General features: G+C 44.6%; 1 protein-coding gene across 1 annotated transcript in view; it reads left to right on the top strand.

Annotated features, from left to right (window-relative positions):
• The window catches only part of ADAMTS12 (ADAM metallopeptidase with thrombospondin type 1 motif 12), a 226202-nt gene that overhangs the window by 187431 nt on the left and 13284 nt on the right, over positions 1-25487 (top strand). The window contains exons 18-20 of the mRNA XM_050943769.1: positions 5307-6455; positions 11370-11522; positions 16063-16236. Of these exons, the coding sequence (XP_050799726.1) occupies positions 5307-6455; positions 11370-11522; positions 16063-16236 (1476 nt within the window). The remainder of the gene's footprint in view (positions 1-5306; positions 6456-11369; positions 11523-16062; positions 16237-25487) is intronic.

Raw genomic sequence — 25487 nt, 5'->3', positions numbered from 1 at the left:
GCCTCTCCACAGAATCTTGCACTGAAAAACCAAACACCACAGCATGCCCTCCCAAGACTGAATATTTACTCACATGCTAAGAAAAAGAACTTGAAGACTATGAGTAAGTCTAAACTGCAATTAAAAACGCACGGCAGGCCCGGGTTAGTTGACTCGGGCTTGGGCTGCGTGGCTCTTTATGTCTTCTGTAGACTTCTGAGGTTGGGTGGGACCTCCCCCCTCTCAGGGTCTCAGAGCCTGGGCTCCATCTCAAGCCTAGATGTCTACACTGCAATTAAACAGCCCCACAGCCCAAGCCCTGCGAGCCCAAGTCAGCTGGCAGTGGCCAGCCACAAGTGTCTAATTGCAGTCTAGACATACACTATGTGTAAAAGAGCTACAAGGTAACATCAGCCATAACAACAATAATAAAACCTCCAAAAAGGAGTCTGACCAAAAACTTGATGCAGACACGCCAAACTTTCTATCCAAATCCAGTTCTTAACTTGGAGGCTTATTTCTATCTCAACTTTAGTATTTACATAATGCTTTTCATATTTATCATGCTTAACAAACATTGACTAGCTAAGAAGCAAAGCCTTCCAAGCATCTGCATGTTCAAACCTTTCAGAGTCCAGACATAAGCACGGCTATGGAAGAGGTCTGGGAGGTTTTGTAACTCTTTTTATTGGCACCTGAAGCTCTAAAGCCCTCATGCTAGTTTGTAAGCCAAATCTGTATTGCAACAACATTTGACCTTCTTATGTTTCCCTTGACTACAGCTGTCTGTCAGAACTCCAGACTATCTGCACATCCTTAAAGTGATCAGTAAATAATGTAGTTATTTTAGTGGCAAGCCAGTGAACTAGAAAAAGAGGTCATCAAAAATATTGTCGTATCAAATTTGTTTTAAAATAGTAGACCATATCTGCTGTGTGTGACTCCATTAAACTCATTTGATATCTACACTATTAGAGCCTTTCATCTTTAGAAAGACTTCACACTCCTTAGAACTCTGCAGATGCACAAGCCTGATCCTGCAAGCTATTCAACACCTTCTCATCCTACTAAAATCAGTGGGAGCACTTTAATTTTAATACAGGACTAGATCATTCAAAGATGCACACAGAAATATGGACAGCTACGGTGTCATTCTGAAATCTTTTTGAGTGTCAACCACAGTTTAGGGGCAAGATCTTCAAAGCCACTTACGGGATATTGAGTCCCATTTCCCATTAAAATAATTGAATTTGGAATGTCCATTTCCCTTTAAAACTAATAGGAATTAGGATCCAAATAAACTGAAATTTTGAAAATCACAGCCAAATTGTCTGGGTCAGACTGGCAATAAAGTATAAGAAGGCTGGAATGAGACTGGTTAGTTTCTTCAGAAGTAACACATACAATGTCAATAGATGTCATCTTCATCCTTAATCAAAATCTTGTGCTAGCCATTTAAATTAATTCAAAGGGACAGAACCTCAACAGAAGTAAACAAGCATAGCTCAGGATCTGGTCCCACATGTAATCTTCAAAGCTCCTTAAAGAAAGAGCCATAAATTAAATGTATTGTTGCAGGTGTGATCTACAGAGGAAATATGTAGACATTTATCAAGCTCACTGGCCTTATTTACTCAGGATTTTTGGAAATTCTCCTACCAAAGTTCCAGTAATGGTACAGCTCAGGAGGTGCTAGCAATGGGGATAGTGCTTGTATAGAGTGGTGGAATCTGATCAAACTTCTTATATGTATACAAATGCAAAGAGTGTTGGTAATAAACAAGAAGAAGTGATAGTAGTAATAGATAAGTTAAATTATGGCTTAATTGGTGTAAAGGGGTATAGCTTGTTCAGGAAGGGAAAAAAGGGAGGTGTGGCATTATACATCAAGAATGTATATGCAGGTTCTGAGTTTTGGAAGGAGGTGAGAGGCAGACCTATTGAAAGTCTCTGGGAAAAGATAGAAGGGAGGAAAATAGGGGTGACATTATGGTAGGGGTATACTATAAACCACCAAATCAGGAAGAAGAGGTGGATGAGGCATCTCTAGAACAAATAACAGAAGTATCCAAAACAAAGATCAAAGAGTAATGGGTGATTTTAACTACCCAGACATCTGTTGGAAAAATAATATGAGAAAACACACAATTTCCATTAAGCTCTTGGAATTTATTGAGGACAACCTTTTTGTTTGAGAAAGGGAATGAAGTAAGCAAAGGGCTCGCCATTTTAGGTTTGATTCTGACAAACAGGGAGGAATTGGTTGTGAATCTGAAGGTGCAAGACAATTTGGTTGAAAATGATCATGAAATAATAGGGTTAATGCCTCTTTTACCTGTAAGAAGTTAAGTAAAGGGTTAAGAAGTTCAGTAAACTTGGCTGACACCTGACCAGAGGACCAATAAGGGGATAAGATACTTTCAAATCTTGGTGGAGGGAAGTCTTTGTTTGTGCTCTTTGTTTTGGGTGTTGTTCGCTCTTGGGACTAAGAGGGACCAGACGTCAATCCAGGCTCTCCAAATCTTTCTGAATCAGTCTCTCATGTTTCTAAATTGTAAGTAACAGCCAGGCAAGGCAGAGTAGTTTTATTTTTTGTTTTCTCAACTTGTAAATGTCCCTTTTTGCTGAGAGGATTTTACCTCTGCTTGCTGTAACTTTGAACCTAAGGCTAGAGGGAGTTCCTTTGGGCTATATGAATCTGATTACCCTGTAAAGTATTTTCCATCCTGATTTTACAGAAATGATTTTTTTACTTTTCTTTCTTTAATTAAAAGCTTTCTTTTTAAGAACCTGATTGATTGATTTTTCCTTGTTTTAAGATCCAAGGGGATTGGATCTGGACTCACCAGGAATTGGTGGGGGGAAAGGACGGAGGATGGTTAATTTCTCCTTGTTTTAAGATCCAAGGGGTTTGGATCTGTGTTCACCAGGGAATTGGTGAAGCCTCTCAAGGCTGCCCAGGGAGGGGAAGGTTTTGGGGAGGACAAGAAGTGATCTAAACACTGAAATTTCTGGATGGTGGTAGAATTACCAGATCTAAGCTAGTAATTAAACTTAGAAGTGTTCATGCAGGTCCCCACATTTGTACCCTAAAGTTCAGAGTGGGGAAAGAACCTTGACAACAAGGGCGTATCTAGTAGGGTCCTGCTGACATTAGTCCTGGGACTGGTGCTAGTCAATATTTTCATTAATAACTTGGATAATAGAGTGAAGAATATGCTTATAAAATTTGTGTGCAGACTTTCAATCAGTATTGCACCCATCGTATAGTAATTGCAGCTAGGCCACCTTTCCCTAGTTTGCCTATGAGAATGTCATGCAAGAAAGAAAAATCAAAGGCGCAACTACAAAATGAGGAATAACTGGTTAGGTAGTCGTCCTGCTGAAAAGGATCTGAGGGTTATAGTGGACCGCAAATTGAACAAATCAACAATGTGATGCGGTTGCCAAAAAGGCTAATATAATTCCAGAGTATATTAACAGGTGTGTCATATATAAAACGAAGGAAGAAATTGTCATGCTCTCGTCTGCACTGGTGAGGCCTCAGCTGGAGTATAGCATCCAATTCTGGGTGCCACACTTTAGGAAAGATGTGGAGAAATTGGAGACTTTCCAGAGGAGAGCAACAAAAATGATAAAAAGTTTAGAAAAGTTGAGCAATAAGGAAAGGTTAAAAAATCTGGGAATGTTTAGTCCTGTGAAAAAAAGACTTGAGGGGGACTTGATAACAATCTCCAAATATGCTAAGGACTGTTATAAAGAGGATAGTGATCATTGTTTTCCATGTCCACTGAATGTAGGATAAGAAGCAATGAGCTTAATCTGCTGCAAGTGATACTTAGGTTAGTTATTAGGGAAAACCTTCTAACTATAAGGGTAGTTAAGCTCTGGAATAGGTTACCCAGGGAGATTGTTAGGTCCTCATTACTCGAGGTTTTTAAGGACAGGTTAGACAAACACCTGTCAGAGTTGGTCTAGTTTTACTTGGTCTTGCCTTAGCACATGACTTTTCAAGGTGACTTCCAGTTCTACATGTCTATGATTCTGCAATCTGGCCACTGGTGTTTCTACCATCATGCCACCTAGGCCTGCTTTGAGCAAGGTTAGATGAACCAGTGATTAAAGTGCCAACAGTAAATCTTCACTAGCACCATTACTAGTACCTGTAGAGCTAGAGAAATGTGGGGAAATTTCAGAAAAACCTCAGCATAGATACAGCCACTGAAGTCCATATTGTGCCTGTGGGTGAGAGAGGAAAGTAGAAGGAGCATTCTTCTCCCTTTGCATAAGGGCCGGGCATAATTGCAGACCTTGAAGTCATTAAAACACAGGGACTGCTCCGCATGTAGTCTGCTGGATGAAACGGCACAGAATATCCAAGAGACTGGGAGGGTCAAAGAGGAGGTGGGCCCATGGCCTTTCCACAGATCTTTCTGGACTAGGCCATAGAGTGTGCCCTTCAACTGGCATATTGGACTGATAAAATAAGTTACAACCCACACAGGCTTCCTTATAAAGTATTAACAAAGTATTCACACAATTCCATTAATTTGGTATCCATCTTCATGAATCTGTGCTACAGAAAACAGAACAAGAGGGCTAGCTCAGCACACTAATGGGGCATTTATTGGCAAATTGAGAGAATTCAGTTTTGGCTCCATTTTCTATTCAGCGGATTTTAGGGAACTCTTCACATTCCTCTTTCCCCTTCTGGTTCTCCTCATAGGGTGGAAGGGAGCAGAAGAATCTAGGAAACTAAGAATTAGATAGGGGCTTAGGCAGAACCTTTTACAAAATATGCTGCCTGACAGTGACTGAAGCAAAGGGAGGGGAGTTTGAAACACAGGTTAGCTTCTGGAGCTGAAGGAGGCTGAAGGGCATTACATGAAAATGCAGCTCTGGGAGACTGAGAGCAATCAAAATTGAGCAGGCCAGGGATGGTTTGGGTGGTGACCTTTTAAATCTCTGACATTTCTTAAACTTTGTGGGGGGATTGTGCAAACAGGACTTGAAAATAGTGTGCTCTAAGACTCTCTGTGCAATGGAATGATCCCACTTTGAAATGCTGACTTTATCATTTAATCTGTATCATTTATGTCCACCTTGGGTGACATTCACTATGTACAGTATGTGGGAAAGTATTGCAAATCTCCCTTCCATGAAGAACTCCCCCTTAGTAAAAATCAAAATGCTTGTTTCTAGGGGAAAACTTTGTTGTTGATTTTGATAGGAACATTGATTTTTATAGATAGATGTACATTTGGTAATGATGTGTATGAATATGTGGAGGAGAATCAAGAGCTGAAAATTGACTATTTATTTTGCAGTGCACAGTTACGTGTGGCGGTGGGGTACGGACTCGTAAAATCAGTTGTGCTAAAAACAATGATGAACCATGTGATATGTTCAAGAGACCAAATTCGAAGGCTCTGTGTGGCCTCCAGCAGTGTCCTTCCACCAGACGACTATTGATACCCCCACTGAAACCCAAGAGAGGAAAGATCATAATCAGGAAGACAGCAATTAATCCCAAAAGACACCCATCAGGCAGAATACCCATCCCTAAACTAGGCCAAGGATACCAGACAACGACAAAAATACCCAAGTCCCAAAGCACAACTGCTTTGGGCTCTACTTCCTCCAGTCCTGTCCACTCTTCCAAAAAGGACAACATGGAAAAAAGAACATTACAAAATAATTCTACCAGATCAAATAATGATTATAATTATCCCTCTGTGTTTAATGGAAACAGGTCACGCCAAGATAGTACTGTAAGTAATAGTTCAAGTATTGAAAATATAAGAGATGTCCAAAATGTCTCTAACATAGATCCGGACTCTGCTTCAGAAAGGGGCCTTGTTCAGACAGAAGGGGCTAGTCACATCACCTCATTAACCAGAAGTCCAGAAGTAACTCCAGGCTATGATTATTTAACTGAAGAGTCTGACAATACTGATTGGTCCGTAGAAGGCAATGAAAAACCTATTGAAATCTCTCACAAAGCCAAAAGCAACCCTGCAATCAAAACCAAGAGCAAAACTCCAAATGTCAGGTCTCATGTCATTACGACTCCTAAAATCTCACCGACATTTTATCAACATGAATCTTCTACACAGTCTACTAGTAGCACAGCAGCAGAAAGACTGTCATCTTCAACAGCAGTGAACCTAAAAAGTATCAGTGTGCAAATAGATACACCTGTCCTAGAAAAGGCCGCCACAGAAGGACCAGTTACAATAAAGCCACCAATGTTAGATAACGTATCAAGAGCCCAGTTTGAAAATGGAACAGAAATGGAACCCTCTGACAAGATAGATTATACCCAAAGCACCAAATCTCCAAGTCTTGAAGAGTCTCCAAAGAACCACAGTACAGATTCTGAGAGAAAATTACACAACGCCACAGAACAGGACTATGCAAGAATCTCCAATATTTTGCATGGTGATGTGTACTGGATAGTGGGGAACTGGAGTGAGGTAAGTGATTTGTAACTTGTAAGATGTGGAGACTTAATTCATTGGTGTGATGCTGTGTGCAATTCTGGTCTCTCATGTTTAAGAAAGATGAATTCAAACTGGAACAAGGGCAGAGCAGGGCTACTAGGATGATCAGACGACTGGACAACCTACCTTATGAGAGGAGACTTAAGGAGCTTGGCTTGAAGGATTAGGGGAGATATGGTCTCTGTAAATACATCAGAAGGTTAAACACTAGGGAGAGAGCGGAGTTATATAAGTTAAGGCCTAGTGCTGGCATAAGAACAAATGGATGTAAACTGGCCATCAATACATTTTAGGCTTGAAATTAGTTGAAGGTTTTGAACCATCAGATGAATGAAGGTCTGAAACAGCCTCCCAAGGGGAGTAGTGGGAGCAAAAAAAAACTAACCTGGTTCAGGACTTCATAAGTTTATTGAGAGGATGGTATGATGAGGTTATCTACAATGGCACATGGCCCATACGTGACTGCTATTAGCAAATATCTCCAATGACTAGAGAAGGGACACTAGATGGGGAGGGCTCTTTCCCAGCTATCTGGCTGGTGGGTCTACCCACATGCTCAGGGTCTAACTAATCATCATATTTGGGGTCAGAAAGGAATTTTCCCCCAGATCAGATTGGCAGAGACCCTGGTGGGGTTTCACCTTCCCTTGCAGCCTGAGGCATGGTTCACTTGCTGGTTTGAACTAGAGTACATGGCAGTTTCTCTGTACTTGAAGTCTTTAAATTAAGATTTGAGGTCTTCAGTAACTCAGCCAGAGGTTGGGGTCTATTATAGGATGCATGGGTGAGGCTCTGCGGCCTGCGATGTGCAGAAGGTCAGACTAGATTAGAGGCAGGCAAACTACGGCCCGCAGGCCACATTTGGCCTGCAGGACCCTCCTGCTCTGCCCCTGAGCTCCTGCCCCAGGAGGCTAGCCCCCAGCTCCTCCCCTGCTGTTCCCCTTGCCAGCGGCGCAATGCTCTGGGTGGCCAGGAAGCGCAGCTGCAGAGCCTGGCCTGACCTGGTGCTCTGTGCTGCGCGGTGGCGTGGCTGGCTCCAGCCAGGCGGCACAGCTGCCTGTCATGGTGCAGCCGTGTCACCAGCCACTGGTGCTCCAAGAAGCACAGTAAGGGGGCAGGGAGCAGGTAAGGTTGGATGGAGGGCAAGGGAGTTCAGGGTGGTGGTCAGGGAGTAGGGGTGTGGATAAGGGTTGGGGCGGTCAGAGGGCAGGGGGTTGAATGGGTACAGGGATCCGGAGGGGCAGGCAGGAAGGAGGGGGGGTTGAATGGGCCAGCGGGGGGCAGTCAGGGGCAGGGATTCCGGGGGTAGGCAGGGAGAAGGGGGAGTTGGATGGGGCAGGGGTCCCGGCGCGTCGGGACGGAGCCTTCAGAAGCGGGAGGAAGGGGTTAGGGAGCGGGGGCCAGGCATACCTGGCTGTTTGTTTGGGGAGGCACAGTAGATTATTGTGATATTGTTGTTATTGCATTTCACCATCAAAAATCATATCCACTACTGAGAGTGCATCTGCATTCTGAGCCACATCCTGCTTTGTTATGCTGATTGTAAATTCATAACATCAGTGAGCTGGTCCATATTTACATTCATTTAACTGGGAACAGAACTTGGCCTGCAGTTTCTATACAGGGAACAACAATGTGGAGTTCTTTGTCTGTTGAAATATTTTTATTTGATCATATTTTGGAACCAGAGAGAAGTAGAAAAGGGGATTTTGTGGGGTGAGGGGAGGTTGTATTTTGCCAGTTTATCATAGAAGATCGTTGTGTCGGACCAGCTACCTGAGTAAGACATTCAGTCACCCTACCTCTGGACATGCAAAAGTGACAGGGCATCCATAATTATGGCATTAGCCCATTTGTCCTGTTATTAACCCTCATCTTCACAGATAGAAAGAAAGGAGCCAGTAAAAACAACGAGGAATCCTAACGCCCTAGAGACCAACACATTTATTTTGGCATAAGCTTTTGTGGGCTAAAATCCACTTCATCAGATTCGTGGAGTGAAAAATACAGTAAGCAATATATATATTACAACACATGAAAAGGTGGGGGTTGCCTTACCAAGTGGGGGGGTCAGTGCTAATGAGGCCAATTCAGTTAAGGTGGAAGTGGCCTATTCTCAACAGTTGACAAGAAGGAGTGAATATCAAGAAAGGGAAAAGTACTTTTGTAGTGCTAACAAGGCCAATGCAATCAAGGTGGACATCGCCCATTTCCAACAGTTGACAAGAAGGTGCGAGTATCAGCAGAGGGAAAATTACTGTTTGTAATGACCCATCCAGTCCCAATCTTTATTCAGGCCTAATTTGATGGTGTCCAGTTTGCAAATTAATTCCAGTTCTGCAGTTTCTCGTTGAAGTCTGTTTTTGACTTTTTTTTGTTGAAGAATTGCCACTTTAAGTCTGTTAAGTCTGTTATTGTCCAGGGAGATTGAAGTGTTCTCCTACTGGTTTTTGAGTTATAATTCTTGATGTCTGATTTGTGTCCATTTATTCTTTTGCGTAGAGACTGTCCAGTTTGGCCAATGTACATGGCAGAGGGGCATTGCTTGCACATGATAGCATATATCACATTGGTAGATGTGCAGGTGAATGAGCCCCTGATGGTGTGGCTGATGTGATTAGGTCTTATGATGCTGTCCCTTGAATAGATATGCGGAAAGAGTTGACAACGGGGTGCTCCCATATTTTCATATGCTGTAATATTTATACTGCTTACTGCATTCTTCCCTCCATGCATCTGATGAAGTGGGTTTTAGCCCACAAAAGCTTTGTTAGTCTCTAAGGTGCCACAAGGACTCCTCATTGTTTTTGCTCATACAGACTAACACGGCTACCACTCTGAAAAAAGGAGCCAGTGTTATCTTTTACCTGCATTAAGGCTTTCACCAAAACTAAGAATTTTATTTCTAAATAGTTTTAAAAGGGAGGGGGGTGTAAATATCCTGTAATAGTCGTCTGAGTGTTACAAAAAGTGATGGCTCACTTTTTTAGTGTACCAACAGTCCTTTTGTGGTTTAGGTGAAATTGTCTAGAATGACTGTATGAAACCAGTCATGATTCACAGTGAGTTTGAAAACTCTTTTGAGAAAGTAATAACATCAAATTGAAGTCATTCAGGGTAGAAGATGATGCTTGGCCCATATTTCACACTTTGTCAGAAAAAATGTACAGAAGCCAAATATTGTACCACGGAGACTTGTGATGTAATAGAATAACTCTATACAGCCACTGCTCATTTCACAAGGATTGCACATGCTGAATAGAATAGATAAGGAGCCACACCTCTGTGAATGGACATTCAGGTTTTTGAGTTTCCTGGTCGTTACTGCCTGCTTAGTACTAATGGATAATTTCTGCTTTTTGTACTACCAGACCAACATGTTTGAATATTCTACTTAAATTTATACAAAATACAGCAGCAATGCAGAAAGCTAGTGTCAGTCAAAATTTTCTATGGCCTCTGAAACGTTTCAATCTTATTTTGATGTTGCTGTTGATTTCGTTCCCGATTTCTAAGGTCAGTTGTTCTATTCAACAAATACTTCTCAACATGGTCTCCTTGCTGAGTTCTAAGATAGTAATTATCCAAGAAGTCCAGCCTGAGGAGCAATCACCATGTTCAAGCAAATGTAATAAGAGAATATAAGCAATCAGATCCCACATAAATGCTATGTGCTTTTATTTAGTCCCCTTTTCATCATTTTGCCAAATGTTTGGCTTGTTTGTAAACAGAAACAGGCTTCCGTGGGGATTTTTTTTTTTGCCTCAATTGATATCAACATTTTCAAACCATGGTGCCTGAAGTATGTCACCTACATTAAGATTTAGGTGCCTGAACAAAAATTGCTGAACGCACATCTCTTACTGACTGTTTTTAGCACAGATCAGGTTCAGTTCAGGCAGACACAATGGAAACTTCCTCATGTTGGCCTGCCATTGTGCTTCAGCCTTGATGTAGAGGGAGCACTTTTAGTACTGAGCAAGTAATTCTGTCTTCCTGCCAACTCAGTCTTGGAACTCTCTGCAAGGTGCAAAATTTGGCTTTTTGGTGGAGGAAATGGACTCATGTCCCCTGGAAACTGGACTGAGGTGATCAAATTATTCCATGTACAACACCAAAGATGCAAAATGATGGAGATTTTTGGCCACTATTGCAATTTGTCTTCTTTATAATCAGCCTCCTCTTCCTATTTGGTTATTCGATAGTTATAAATTTTTCAACATCAGACAATTCTAATTCCTAATTATCTCCTTCAGTCACCAGCAATATTGGCAATAGAGAGGGGAAATAGACAGAGTGGAGTGTAGGCATGTTGACATCTGACCCTAGAAAAAGAGAAGTTGGAGGACCAATAAAGGGCTGAATAATTACAAAATAAATGCCAAGCTGCCCTTACAGATTTGGAATGGCTCATTAAGTGGAAGAAGTTTGCCAGAGAAGAATAGTGCATATGAATCAGAAGATTGTTCATTGTCATAGCCAAACAGAAGAACTGCACGTAATGTTAACTGAGGCAGCTTCTGTAACTTGAAATCTGCCTCCTGAATATCCTGACCTTTTGCAAGACAGGCCAATCATTATGGAATCAGGACTACGAAAAAGGCATCCACAAGAGGATCTTTGTGTTAAGCAATATGAAAAAGTTGGAAAACCCACTGCACTGTTCACCATGCCCGAAAAGTTAATGCTGCTTGTGGGCGTGCAGCAGGTACTCCAGTCCATGCCCATCTCTGAGCATTACCTTTTATTAATTGCTCTCTGCAGTGACTATGACTGACATTTCAAATCACATGCAGCTTCTGGTGTCATTCATTTCCTGCTCTCATAGTTATCAAATGATTTATTTATCTGCAACTGACTTCTACCTTCTATCTCTCAACTGTTCAGTGTTCTACTACCTGTGGTGTGGGGGCTTTTTGGAGACATGTGGAATGTAACAGTCAGAATGAATCTGACTGTCAGCACATTAAAAAACCTGACCGTGCAAGAAGATGTCATCTCCGTCCATGTGCTAACTGGAAAACAGGATCCTGGAGCAAGGTAACATCATTCAACACTATGTATGTTAGCAGTAAATTCACTAACTTCAGAAACCATGCAATTTTATACTTAGATTTAAAATGGCTCACTATTTAAAATAATAATTTACTGAGTGAATGCACACATGATTCCCAGCTGATCTTTCAGCATTTATTTGATAATTTCATTGCTAGCTTATTTACAGCTAACTTCATTTTGTGTTTGTGGTCTGGGTAATCTTTGCTAAACATATGTTACAAATTCTGTTCTCTCTTCATTGCAGAACTCGGAGGTCATGTTTGTTACATCTTGCATGTAGAAATATAACAATGATCACTTGTATTTTACAAAGTATTTCACAGAGATCTCATGAGGCAAAACTTCCACCTGCTCTATGCATGCTTTCTCTCATTTTGCTTGTGTCTGCAGTGGCATTTCCCGACTATTTTAATCTCACTATCCCTTTGCTACAAACTTTACTATTGTCCTGAACTAATGCCCATCAAAGTCAATGGAATTGATTAAAGTGGATATAGGAATAGACCCTAAAATACATGTAACCTTGCTGCCTGAGCTTCAGAGAAATCATTGCCTTATTTCAAACACTGAAAGAAAATGTAGCTAAGAGAATAGTTATCCATTGTATTTTATAGAGTCACAGCCTGTTCCCATTACACACATTGTCCCTTATCAGATTATATATAGACTCTTAAAGGTAATATGCAAATTAAAATGATTGGGATTTATCCCTTTTTGCTGCTTTAAGATGTCTGAAGAAGGCCTGAAATGTTTTGGTGGTGGTATATAAATTCATTATTTTATGTCTCTAGTTAATCGAAAAATGCCACCGTCACTCCCATGCTATTCCCTAAACCCCTAACAATGTGTTGAATCACAATATGCAATAATACCAATTAAACAACAGAAAAATCAGCTAGATCCCAAACTCTTTCCTTTGGTTCCATTCGCAGGAAGTGACATTGCCATTGGAGTAGGAATAGGTCCATGGACAGGAAGTTCTCCAGAAAGATTGAATCCCTGTCGTTAATGCAATATGAAAATTGTACCATATCAATGAGCACCTCAACTGATAAGTGATTAGTGTGTGAAATTCACCCTGTGCAGAAAGCCCACATAAGGACAATACACCATTACGCCTCATCTACATTACACAGTAGGTTGATGTAAGGCAGCTTACATTGACCTAATTATGTCAGTGCACACACTAATTCCTTGTCCTGCCGTTGTAAATGCCCTGCTATAGCGACATAATAACTCCACCTCCACAAGAGACATAGGGCTTATGTCTGTGTGTAGACACTGCATTACTTATATCGGCTGTTAGCTGTCCATGGGAGCCATGAAATTGACAAGAAAGCTGGGCAGCATGATCACAGCTGCCTCTGTCTCCCAGCTGGGAGCAAGGAGGCCAGAGCCAGGCGGGAGGCAGCTGGGCTCCAGACAGGGAGCTGTGCAGAGGGCTCTCAGCTGCCCACACTGTCCCTCTTCAGTCCTCCTGGTGAGGACCCGCACCACCTACAGAAGGAGGGTAGGTCAACTAACATAAGTCGACTTATAGCTATAGTGTAGACACACTCTTATGAAAGCCTTCAAGCCCTCTGTGCAGGGGTGAATTTCACCCTTTTTTCCCTCCATAAATGTCACTGGTTCTGTGACAAGTGAATGATGTTTATATCACAGAAAGAAACTAAAAATCAAGGCTAGTGATTAAGTACTGTAAGCAAGAGATGTTTTAGGGATTATGAGTCGTTATGTGGCTAATTTGTGGTAAAAATCTTCGTAATAAAAATTCCTGCCATATTAACCACCCTGTTATTTTCCTGGAATCTATTGCTACAAACCAAATTACACTCTCATATATAAAAATATGTTTTTTGGAGAGTGCTGTTTGTTTGCTATGTGGATTTTTAAGAGTGGCGGTTATTATTCTCATTACTCATTGTTGTCATTATTATTATTAGAAACATTTATAAAGCACCCATCACAATAATATTTCTGCGTTTCACTGCAGGGCAGTATAAAGAAGGCTGGATTAGATCAGTTGTTTTTTAAAGGCATATGCTTCGTTGTTTTGGGACTTGATCCTACAAGTTGCCAGGAGTTTAATATAAGGTACCAGAGCAGCGGTCCATCCTGCCTCCAGCACTGACCAATGTTACCAGACACTTCAGAGGAACACGTAACATCCCCACAATGCCCTTGTTTTTCATTACATGATGGTGGGAATTTCCTGCAAACCCTGAATGGCAATTGGCTTATTTCAGGGGTCACAACCTATGGCACACGTGCCAAAGACGGCACGCAAACCGATTTTTAATGGCACACTGCTGCCTGCTAGAGTCCCAGCAGGCAGAAGCGTGCCATTAAAATTCTGTCGAGCCCAACCCGGCCCGGCCCGCTCTTCTCTGCCCCCCCGCCCCCTCCTGGGGGGGGCAGGGGATAGAAGCTTGGTCCTGCCAGCTCCCCTGCCTCTTCCTGCAGTGTGCTGGGTTCCTGCCCCTCCTTTTCCTCTCCATGCCCCCCAATCAGCTGATGGCCCTTGCGATAGAGAGGATGGGAGAGCAGTGGAGTCAGCGTGCGGAGGCAGAGAAGAAGCGGGGGCAAGGCCTTGGGAAGTGGGGGGTGGAATAGGAGCACCCCATGACCCCAGACCACAACCCCCATCCCTCTGCCCTGACCCCCCCTCACACACACCCAGTCCTCTGCCCTGAGCTCTTCACCCCGCACACCCCCTAGGCCCCTGCACTGAGCCCTGACTCCCTCACACACACCTAGCCCTCTGCCCTGAACCCCCCGCCACATACACAGCCCTTTGCCCTGAGCCCTGCAGCCCTGAGCCCTGACCCCTTCACACACACCCAGCCCTCTGCCCTGACCCTCCCTCACACATACCCAGCCCTCTGCTTGACTCGTTCACCCCTCCATGACCCCAGCCCTGACTCTGGCACCCCTGCACATACCAAGACCCTCCACAGCCCATGCCCTGACACCTGCACCTCCCTCACATGTCTCCAGCCCTCTGCCCTGACTCTTGCAGCCCCCACATACCCAGTCCCCCCACACCTCATGCACCCTCCACATCCTGACTGTTGCACTCCCTACATCCCCACCCCTACCCTGAGCACCACATGGGAGCTCCTCACTCCCCCCCCTATTCCCACCTGCACCCCTGCAGCCACGCACACCCCCTAAACCCCTGCCCTGAGCCCTTACCCCTTCACACACACTCAGCCCTCTGCCCTGACCCTCCCTCACACATACCCAGCCCTCTGCTTGACTCCTTCACCCCTCCACGACCCCAGCCCTGACTCTGGCACCCTTGCACATACCAAGGCCCTCCACATCCCATGCCCTGACACCTGCACCTCCCTCACATGTCCCCAGCCCTCTGCCCTGACTCTTGCAGCCCCCACGTACCCAGCCCCCCCACACCTCATGCACCCCCTACATCCTGACTATTGCACTCCCTACATCCCCACCCCCAGCCTGTGCACCAAATGTGAGCTCCTGCACTCCTCCACCACATTTCCACCTGCACCCCTTGCACCAAATGGGGGCTGCCCAGGTAAGCGCTCCACACCCAAATCTCCTGCCCCAACCCTGAGCCCCCTCCCTCATTCTAGCTCCTGGCCCAACCCTTCACCCCCAGCCCTGTGCTCAGTGCACTCCCACTCTCAGCTTAGTGCAGAGAGAAAGGAGGAGAATGGGCCAGAACCAGGGAGAAGGTAGATACCCACTGTATGTGGGCAGGGCGGGGATCCCAGACCAGCAGCGGGCTGAGCGGGTCTGGCAGCCAGATGGAACCCCTGAGCAGCAGTGAGCTGAGCCATTCAGCCCGCTGCCAGTCTGAGGTTCTGTCTGCCATACCTTTGCCAGCTGGGGTCGCGGCCGCAGGCCCTGCTCTGCCCGCTGCCGGCCTAGGTCAACATCACCCCAGGCCAGCAGCATAGGATCAACATTTTAATTTAATTTTAAATGAAGTTTCTTAAACCTTTTGAAAACCTTTTTTATTTTACAATACAACACTAGTTTAGTTATATAATATAGAGAGAGACCTTCTAAAAAACATTAAAATGTATTACCGGCACGTAAAAGCTTAAATTAGAGTGAATAATGAAGATTCGGCACACTGCTTCTGAAAGGTTGCCGACCCCTGGCTTATTTCTTACTTGACAAACAAAGCAGTTTAGAATCTATTGCATGTTTAATTGTGGGGGATTTTTTTATGATATATTATTACTTTCTTACTATGAGACTTTCTGGAACCAACTGTCAGGACTTCCTAATTAACAAGGCATTTGTATTACTGGTGGAGGTTTCAAACATTCCAGTGATGGTAGAGAAATAATTTTGGCACATTCAGATCTGCTGCGATGAGAAGCAGTTTTTCATCCTAATAATACATTGCTCCTCAGAAGAACAGGAAATTCCAGTCATGTTTCACTAGGCAAACATTTGTATTGATCCCCTGGAATGTGGAAATGTTAGCCTGTCATAGGTCTGTGGTTTAAAGATATGCTTCTTTCTGTTCTGTGTACAGTGCTCTACAAACTGTGGTGGTGGTTTCAAGACCCGTGACGTTCACTGTATTGATGTTCGTGATAAGCGAGTTCTACGGCCTTTTCACTGCCAATTATTAGAACATAAACCACGACTGAGCATTAGCTGTAATACAGAGCCCTGCTTGGAATGGCGTGTGGAGCCTTGGAATGAGGTATTGGCCTATAAAACAAGCAATTAGAGTGAGGCAACAACTGTCAATTACTAAAGTGACTATTATGGCTCATGCTATTATCTCAATTTACTCTCAAAGGAAGAGATGCAGCTATTACCTAAACACAGGATCTGCAGCTTCTGCTTATGATCTCAGATCACTTAAAATAAATGTAAACCACATCTGAGATACTCATAGATCGGCAGACAATATATACCCAATATATACCCAGATCCTGTTAAGGGAATATCTACACTGAATAGTAAACCCTGGCTCAGATTCAGGTTTAAGCACAAGCCGCCCTACCATGCACACACAAGGCCTTTTGACGCTCATCAGAAACCTCTCAGGATGCAGGCCTGTAGACACATCCAGGAGTATGGGTCTCAGCCCGTGTCCAGCTCTGGCCCTGGTCCAAACCTACTCATTTTGCAGCTTGGATGTAATGGAAGTCCAGGTTGCCAAGCTCATGTTTGGAGAGTCTGCCAATGTTATCCCATAATTCCCTAGACTTGTGTGACCTAGCACTTCTGTACCCAAACTTCCTACTCTGTTCCCAGGAACAGGAATCAACCTCTTGGGTCTAATACAGCTGTTTGGCCTTTAACCTTTCCTTTCCACATGGACTGCTCAACTGGAAACACAGTTACCTCTATCTTGTGTTAGCAATGGTCATCACTAAGGCCTGGTCTACACTACACGTTTAAACCGAATTTAGCAGAGTTAAATCGATTTAACCCTGCACCCGTCCACACAACGAGGCCCTTTCTATCGATATAAAGGGCTCTTTAAACCGATTTCTGTACTCCTCCCTGACGAGAGGAGTAGCGCTGAAATCGATATTGCCATATTGGATTAGCGTTAGTGTGGCCGCAAATCGATGGTATTAGCCTCCAGGCGGTATCCCACAGTGCACCACTGTGACCGCTCTGGAAAGCAATCTGAACTGAGATGCACTGGCCAGGTAGACAGGAAAAGCCCCGCGAACTTTTGAATTGCATTTCCTGTTTCGTCAGCTTGGAGAGTTCACCAGCACAGGTGACCACGCAGAGCTCATCAGCACAGGTAACAATGCAGTTTCCTGAGAATTGAAAAAGAGCTCCAGCATGGACCACACATGAGGTACTGGATCTGATCGCTGTATGGGGAGAGGATTCCGTGCTAACAGAACTCTGTTCCAAAAGACAAAATGAAAAAACATTTGAAAAAATTTCCAAGGCCATGATGGAGAAAGGCCACACCAGGGACTCAATGCAGTGCCATGCCATGTGAAAGTTAAGGAGCTCAGACAAGCCTACCAGAAAACCAAAGAAGCAACGGAAGGTCCAAGGCAGGGCCGAAAACATGCCACTTCTATGCTGAGCTGCATGCAGTTCTAGGGGGGTCTGCCACCAGTTCCCCACCTCGGTCCATGGATTCCGAGGTGGGGATGGTAATCTCAGCCATGCCTGAGGATTCTGCGGACAGGGAAGATGAGGAGGAGGAAGAGGAGGATGAGCTTGCAGAGAGCACACAGCATTCCGTTCTCCCCAACAGCCAGGAGCTTTTTCTCACCCAGTTGGAATTACCCTCCCGGCCCTCCCAAGCCACTAGCCCAGACAATGAAGCCATGGAAGCGACCTCTGGTGAGTGCACCTTTGTAAATATAAAACATGGCTTAAAAGCAAACGTTTTTTAATGATTAATTTGCCCTGAGGACTTGGGATGCATTCGCGGCCAGTACAGTTACTGGAAAAGTCTATTAACATGTCTGGGGATGGAGTGGAAATCCTCCAGGGACATCTCCATGAAGCTCTCCTGGAGGTACTCCAAAAGCCTTTGCAGAAGGTTTCTGGGCAGGGCAGCCTTATTCCGTCCACCATGGTAGGACACTTGACCACGCCATGCATGTAGCAAGTAATCTGGTATCATTGCATGACAAAGCCTAGCTGTGTATGGTCCTGGTGATTGCTGGCATTCAAGCAACATCCGTTCTTTGTCTCACTGTGTTATCCTCAGGACAGTGATATCGTTCATGGTAACCTGGCTGAAATTCAGGAATTTAATTAAGGGGACAGAGATGGCCATTCCTACTGGGCTGTTTGCCTGTTGCTTAAAAGAAATCCTTCCTTGCAGGTAGCCAAGTGGGGTGGGGGGGAATGGCGCTGAGCTTTCTCGCGTTAGGCTAGCAGGGATCTTCCCTGCTACCAGCCACGTGGTGGGGAGGGAAGGGGGGTGTTTAGCAGTGATCTTCCATGATACCAGCCACGCGGTGGGGGGAGGGGTAAAGCGATCATCAGAGAACTGGATGGGGGGTGGTTTCTGCTGCTGCATGTTAACAGGAAAGAAGCAGCACTGAACGGGATTTGCTTGGTATTTGGGAAGAAGGGCACTGTGTATATGAAGGCTGCAGAAGCCGAAAGACAGTGGTTTACCATGGCCGCATGCAAGCTGAATTCTGCTTCCCGGGCCTGCGTCTGTGAGATCTCTAACAGCAGTGCCACAGGCACTCAATATTAAGATGCAAAATGCGACCTTGTAGTGAAATCACATGTGCTATGTAAGGTGAATAGTGTTGTTCACTGTGAAAGAGTATAAACATTTGTCATGGTACAATTCCTCACTCTGAATCTTAGTGTCCAAAAGATGGGGTATCAGCATGAATTCCTCTAAGCTCAATTACCATCTTAGAACCTGTAGCTCTGCCACCAACCAGGAATTCCAGTGCCTGGTACACTCTGGTCCCCACAAAACCTTGCCCGGGGACCCCCAAGACCCAGACCCTCTGGATCTTAACACAAGGAAAGTAAACCCTTTCCTCCATCATTGCCTCTCCCAGGCTTCCCCTCCCTGGGTTACCCTGGAAGATCACTGTGATTCAAATCCCTTGAATCACAAAACAGAGAGGAAAATGCACCTTCCCCCCTCCTTCTCTTTCCCCCTCCCAGACTCTTCCTGAGAGAAAGTAATCTTGGCACAGAGAGAAATCAGCCTCTCTCTCCCCCTTCCCTCCTTTCTCCCCACCAATTCCCTGGTGAGTCTAGACCCCGTCCCCTGGGGTCTCACTAGAATAAAAAAACAATCAGGTTCTTAAACAAGAAAAGCTTTTAATTAAAGAAAGAAAAAACAGTAAAAATTATCTTTGTAAATTTAAGATGGAATAGGTACAGGGTCTTTCAGCTATAGACACTGGGAACACCCTCCCAGCCTAAGTATTCAAGTACAAATTAAAATCCTTTCAGCCAAATACACATTTGAACTCCTTCCAACCAAATACACATTTGCAAATAAAGAAAACAAACATAAGCCTAACTCGCCTTATCTACCTACTACTCACTATTTTGAATCTATAAGAACCTGTATCAGGGAGATTGGAGAGAAACCTGGTTGCACGTCCGGTCCCTCTGAGCCCCCAGAGTGAACAACAACCAAAATCTAACAGCCCACACAAAACTTCCCTCCCTCAAGATTTGAAAGTATCCTGTCCTCTGATTGGTCCTCTGGTCAGGTGACAGCCAGGCTTACTGAACTTGTTAACCCTTTATAGTCAAAGAGATATAAAGTACTTCTGTGCTATTAACTTTTCTTATCTGTTTATGACAACATTGTTCTGCAAAATGTATCTTTTTAAATACTTCTCTCCCTTTTTTCCCTCCCTCATGCAGCTGCACATTTTTCAAGCCTCCCTACTCCATCCCAAAGGCTAGCTCAGATAAGGCGGCGGAAAAAAAAGACGTGAGATGAAAAGTTCTCGGAAATCATGGAAGTGACCCGCAATGAAAGAGCTTATCTGAATGAGTGGAAGGATGTGGTATCAAATTACAGGAAAGATGCCAGTGAACGTGAGGACAGGAGGGACCAACGTGAGGATAGGAAGGACAAACGTGAGGAGAGGAGAGACACTTGAGATGAGAGGTGTTGGCAGGAAGATCAGCGGTGGCGGGATGCAACGCTGGGGCTACTGCGTGATCAAACTGACATCCTCCGACGTCTGGTGGAGCTTCAGGAACAGCAGCAGGGTCACAGCGTGCCGCTGCAGCCCCTGTGTAACCACCCTCACCCCTCACCATGTTCCATATCTTCCTCACCCAGACATGTAAGAACGCGTGGAGGAAGGCTTCATGCACCCTCCCACTCCACCCCTATGGACAGCCCAACCAAAAGGCTGTCATTACTTTGAAATTTTTTTAGTGGCCTTTTCCTTCCCTCCTATCCTCCTCCCAAACCACACCTGGGCTGCCTTGTCAGTTCTCTCCCTCTTTTTATAATAACTTAATAAAGAATACATGATTTTTAAATGATAGTGACTTTATTTCCTTAAGCAAGCTGTAATCGAAGGGGGAGGGTGGGTTGCTTACAGGGAATGAGTCAATCAAGTGGGGTGGGTTCATCAAACACAACAGTCACACCGTGCCCTGGCCTGTGATGAAACTCGTTTTCAAACTTCTCTGATGCGCACCGCTTCCTGGTGTGCTCTTCTAATCGCCCTGGTGTCTAGCTGCGCGTAATCAGCGGCCAGATGATTTGCCTCAGCCTCCCACCCCGCCATAAAGGTTTCCCCCTTACTCTCACAGAGATTGTGGAGCACACAGCAACCAGCAATAACAATGGGGATGTTGGTTTGGCTGAGGTCTGAGTGACTCAGTAATGTGCTCCAGTGCGCCTTTAAACAGCCAAATGCACATTCTACCACCATTCTGCACTTGCTCAGCCTGTAGTTCAACAACTCCTGACTACAGTCCATGCTACCTGTGTATGGCTTCATGAGCCATGGCATCAAGGGGTAGGCTGGGTCCCCCAGGATAACTACAGGCATTTCAACATCCCCAACTGTTATTTTCTGGTCTGGGAAGTAATTCCCTTGCTGCAGCCATTTAAACAGAGTAGTGTTCCTGAAGACGCGAGCGTCATGAACCCTTCCTGGCCATCCCACGTGGATGTTGGTGAAACGTCCCTTGTGATCCACCAGTGCTTGCAGCACCATTGAAAAGTACCCCTTGAGGTTTACTTACTAGGTGCCCTGGTGCTCCGGTGCCAAGATAGGTATATGGGGTTCCATCTATCACCCCCTCCCACGGTTAGGGAATCCCATTGCAGCAAAGCCATCCACTATGACCTGCACGTTTCCCAGAGTCACAACCTTTCGTAGCAGCAGCTTAATGATTGCTTTGGCTACTTGCATCACAGCATCCCCCACAGTAGATTTTCCCACTCCAAATTGATTCCCGACTGACCGATAGCTGTCTGGCGTTGCAAGCTTCCAGAGGGCTACTGCCACTCACTTCTCAACTGTGAGGGCTGCTCTCATCTTGGTATTCTGGCATTTCAGGGCAGGGGAAAGCAAGTCACAAAGTTCCATGAAAATGCCCTTACGCATGCGAAAGTTTCGCAGCCACTGCGAATCGTCCCAAACCTGCAAAACTTTGCGGTCCCACCAGTCTGTGCCTGTTTCCCGGGCCCAAAATCAGTGTTCAATGGCTAGAACCTGCCCCATTACCAGCGGGATCTCCAAAACACAGGGGCCCGCGGTTTGAGAGAATTCTGTGTCCATGTCCTCATCACTCTCATCGCCGCACTGCCGTAGCCGTCTCCTCCTCGCCTGGCTTTGCAGGTCCTGGTTCAGCATAGACTGCACGAGAATGCGCGAGGTGTTTACAACGTCCACGATTGCAGTCTTGATCTGAGCAGGGTCCATGCTTGCTGTGCTATGATGTTTGCACAGTTAACCCGGGAAAAAAGGCGTGAAACTGTTGTATGCTGCTTTCATGGAGGGAGGGGTGAGGCTGTACCCAGAACCACCCACAACAATGTTTTTTGCCCCATCAGGCACTGGGATCTCAACCCAGAATTCCAAGGGGCGGGAGAGACTGCGGGAACTATGGGATAGCTACGGGATAGCTACCCACAGTGCAATGCTCCAGAAATCAACGCTAGCCTCGGTACATGGATGCACACCCCTGAATTAATGTGCTTAGTGTGGCCGCGTGCACTCGACTTTATACAATCTGTTTTACAAAACCGGAATTGGAATAATCCTGTAGAGTAGACATACCCTAAGAAGAAGCCCCATATCCAGCATGCTGCTAGCTGGCCATAGGAACACAGTGGGATTCTGGTAAATCTGTGGTGTGAGGAAAGAAAGACCTATGATTTGCAGAAGTGCACAAGAAATGAACATAGGTATGCAAGAATCTGCAAGGGTATGTCTACATTGCACAATTAGCCTCTGTGGACCTGGGCTTGTGGACTCAGTTTCAAAGCATGTGCTTGAGTGTCCACACTGCATTGTAAACATGGGTTCACCATTGCTGCACTCGGGTCTCACAGCCATGCTAATGCATCCATACTGCATTACACAGACCATCTAACTTGGGTCTGTGGTTTGATCTGTATCCACACTGCAAAATGACAGGGTTTAGACCCTAGTCATAATGGGACTCTGGCTATGACCCACTCCCCAGCAGGGACCTAGGACCTGGCTCCAGAGTGCTTGCTCACATGAATCAGACTGATCTTTGTGTGGCTGGAAATGGGGCTTTTGCTCAAACGTGAGTCAGAGCCCAGGTTTAGTGTGCAGAATGGACATACCCTGAGAGGCTGGTAGCATTGGGGGTTCACCAGGCCACCAATCAATGCCAGGAGCCGGTCAAGCATTTCAAGACTGCCTATCAAACCAAGGATGAGAACCACACCTTAGGGAACTCCCTGTCTACTTGTCTCCTCTGTGAGGAATTTGATCAGGTGCTGGGAACCGTGCCAAGCATACAACCCCCAGTGGTGCATGACAATCTCTTGAGCAGGAATGGCATGCTTATAACCCTAGAAGCACAGGCAGCACCAGAGGAGAGCCTGCAGCCGCCAGACCAAAACCCTAAAGTAATCCTGTTGCTGAGGCCACTCCCAGATCAGACTGTGCTACATCACATCCTGGGTCCTTGTTCGGAGGACCTGTTTGGGGACAGCTCTGGGGAACAGCCCACGGTTGAAGTAGCAGCACAATAGGCTCTGGAGCTGGAGGTTGGTATGTTTCGGCTGCCATTTTATGTTATTAATATTAAGAGTTGGAGGGACTTCAAGATTACTCCCTATAAAATTATTTATTCCAAGCAGGGCATTGTAGTGTGCTCCCATTGGGGGCATAAGCCGCACCATTTCTCTAGCGCCTCACCTCCTCAACACCATGTGGGATTCAAAACGGAAATGGAATAAAAAGTTAAATAAGCAGTTAGCATTAACGTTTTACTAGGTACATGCTTACTGTTAGAAAGATGGCTGGGGTATGAAACTTATGGAGCTTACATTCCTTTTCCTGCAGGTACAGCACAGTTTATAACTCAGCCACATCAGATCATCTGCCTCAGTAGAAATGTCCCTGGCCACCTGTATTGTTAGCCCAAATGGTAGTGGAGGATGTATTAGTACACTCCAAATGGTAGTGGTGGATGTACACCTCTACCCCGATATAACATTGTCCTCAGGAGCCAAAAAATCTTACCGCGTTATAGGCGAAACCATGTTATATCGAACTTGCTTTGATTAGCCAGAGTGCTCAGCCCCACCCCTAGGAGCACTGCTTTACTGCGTTATATCCGAATTCATGTTATATCGGGTCGCGTTATATCAGGGTAGAGGTGTACTTGGTCCAAGTGCAGGAATGCAGGATGCTTGTAAGGAAGCTATAATGTGTCTTCATCCTGAATCAGTATCTTATCCATTTTTTTCATTAATTTTCACCCATTTCTGGCTGATGATGCATGTGAACTTCTCTAGGAGTAGGACTTTCAGATGGCTAGTTAAATTCAGGAGGGCCCCTCCTGCAGCTCAGGAGCCCCCTTCACTTGTAGATGTGCTGGTCATTCAGCAGATGCTAAAAAATGACCTTCACATCGCATCTCACCCACCTTGTCTCATGATTTGCTATTGACAAATCCATGTTGACTGTTACTTTAACCTTATTATCTGCTAGGTGCTTACAAATTGGTTTTTGATTATTTGCTCCTTATCTTTTTGGGTACTAAAGTTAAGCTGTTTGATCTATAGTTCCCTGGGTCATCCTTATTCTCCTTTTTATAGATTAGTACTACATTTGTCCTTTTCCACTCCTCTGGGATCTCTTTCATCCTCCATGAGTTCTCTGAGATCTCTTCAGCCAGTTCCTGTAGCATTCTAGGATGTATTTCATCAGGCCCTGACAATTTGAAGACCTCTAACTTGTCTAAATAATTATTAACTTATACTTACCCTATTCTAGTCTCAGATCCTACCCCATTTATACTCATGTTCACTATGTTAGCCCTCTGATCACTGCTAATCTTTCTGATGAAAACTGAAACAAAAAAGGCATTTAACACGTCAGCCATTGCTGCCTTTTCTATTATTGTCTTTCCCTCCTTATTGAGTAATGCGCCTACTCTGTCACTGGTCTTTCTCTTACTTCTAACGTATTTGTAAAATGTTTTCTTGTTACTCTTTATGTCCCTAGCTAGTTTAATCTCATGGTGTGTCTTAGCCTTTCAAATTTTTTCCCTGCACACTTGTGTTGTTTTTTGTTTTTTATTTATTAATCCTTCATAATTTGACTTAATTTTCACTATTTGTATGACTCTTGGTTAAGCTACGATGGTCTCTTACCATACTTCCTATCTTTCCTACACATTGGGATAGTTTGCTCTTGTGACCTCAATAATATCTCCTTAAACTGCCAACTCTCCTGAACTCTTTTTTCCCCTTTGACTTGCTTCCTATTGGGATTTTACCTACCAATTCTTTGAGTTTTCTAAAGTCTGCCTTCTTGAAGTTCATTGTCTTTATTCTGCTGTTTTCCCTCCTACCGTTCCTTAGAATCATGAGTGCTATTGTCTCATGATCACTTCCACCCACCTTCTGCCTTCTACCTTCAAATTCTCAACCAGTTCCTATTTGTCAAAGTCAAATCTAAAACAGCCCCTCCCCATGTCACTTTTCCCATCTTCTATAATTAAAAACTTGTCTCCAATTTATTCCAAGAACTTGTTGCATAATCTGTGCCCTGCTGTGTTATTTTCCCAACAAATATCTGGATAGTTGAAATCCACCATCAGCTCCAAGTCCTGTGTTTTCGATGATTTTGTTAGTTGTTTTTAAAAAGCCTCATCCACCTCTTCTTCCTGGTTAGGTGGTCTGTAGTAAACACCTCTCATGGAATCACCTTTGTTTTTTACCCCTTGTAACCTTACCCAGAGACTTCCAATAGATCTGCCTCTCACTTCTATCTCAGCCTTAGTGCAAGTGTA

This window comes from Gopherus flavomarginatus, chromosome 3, assembly GCF_025201925.1.
Source record: "Gopherus flavomarginatus isolate rGopFla2 chromosome 3, rGopFla2.mat.asm, whole genome shotgun sequence".
NCBI lineage: Eukaryota > Metazoa > Chordata > Testudines > Testudinidae > Gopherus > Gopherus flavomarginatus.
This window is presented reverse-complemented; position numbering and strand designations above follow the sequence as displayed.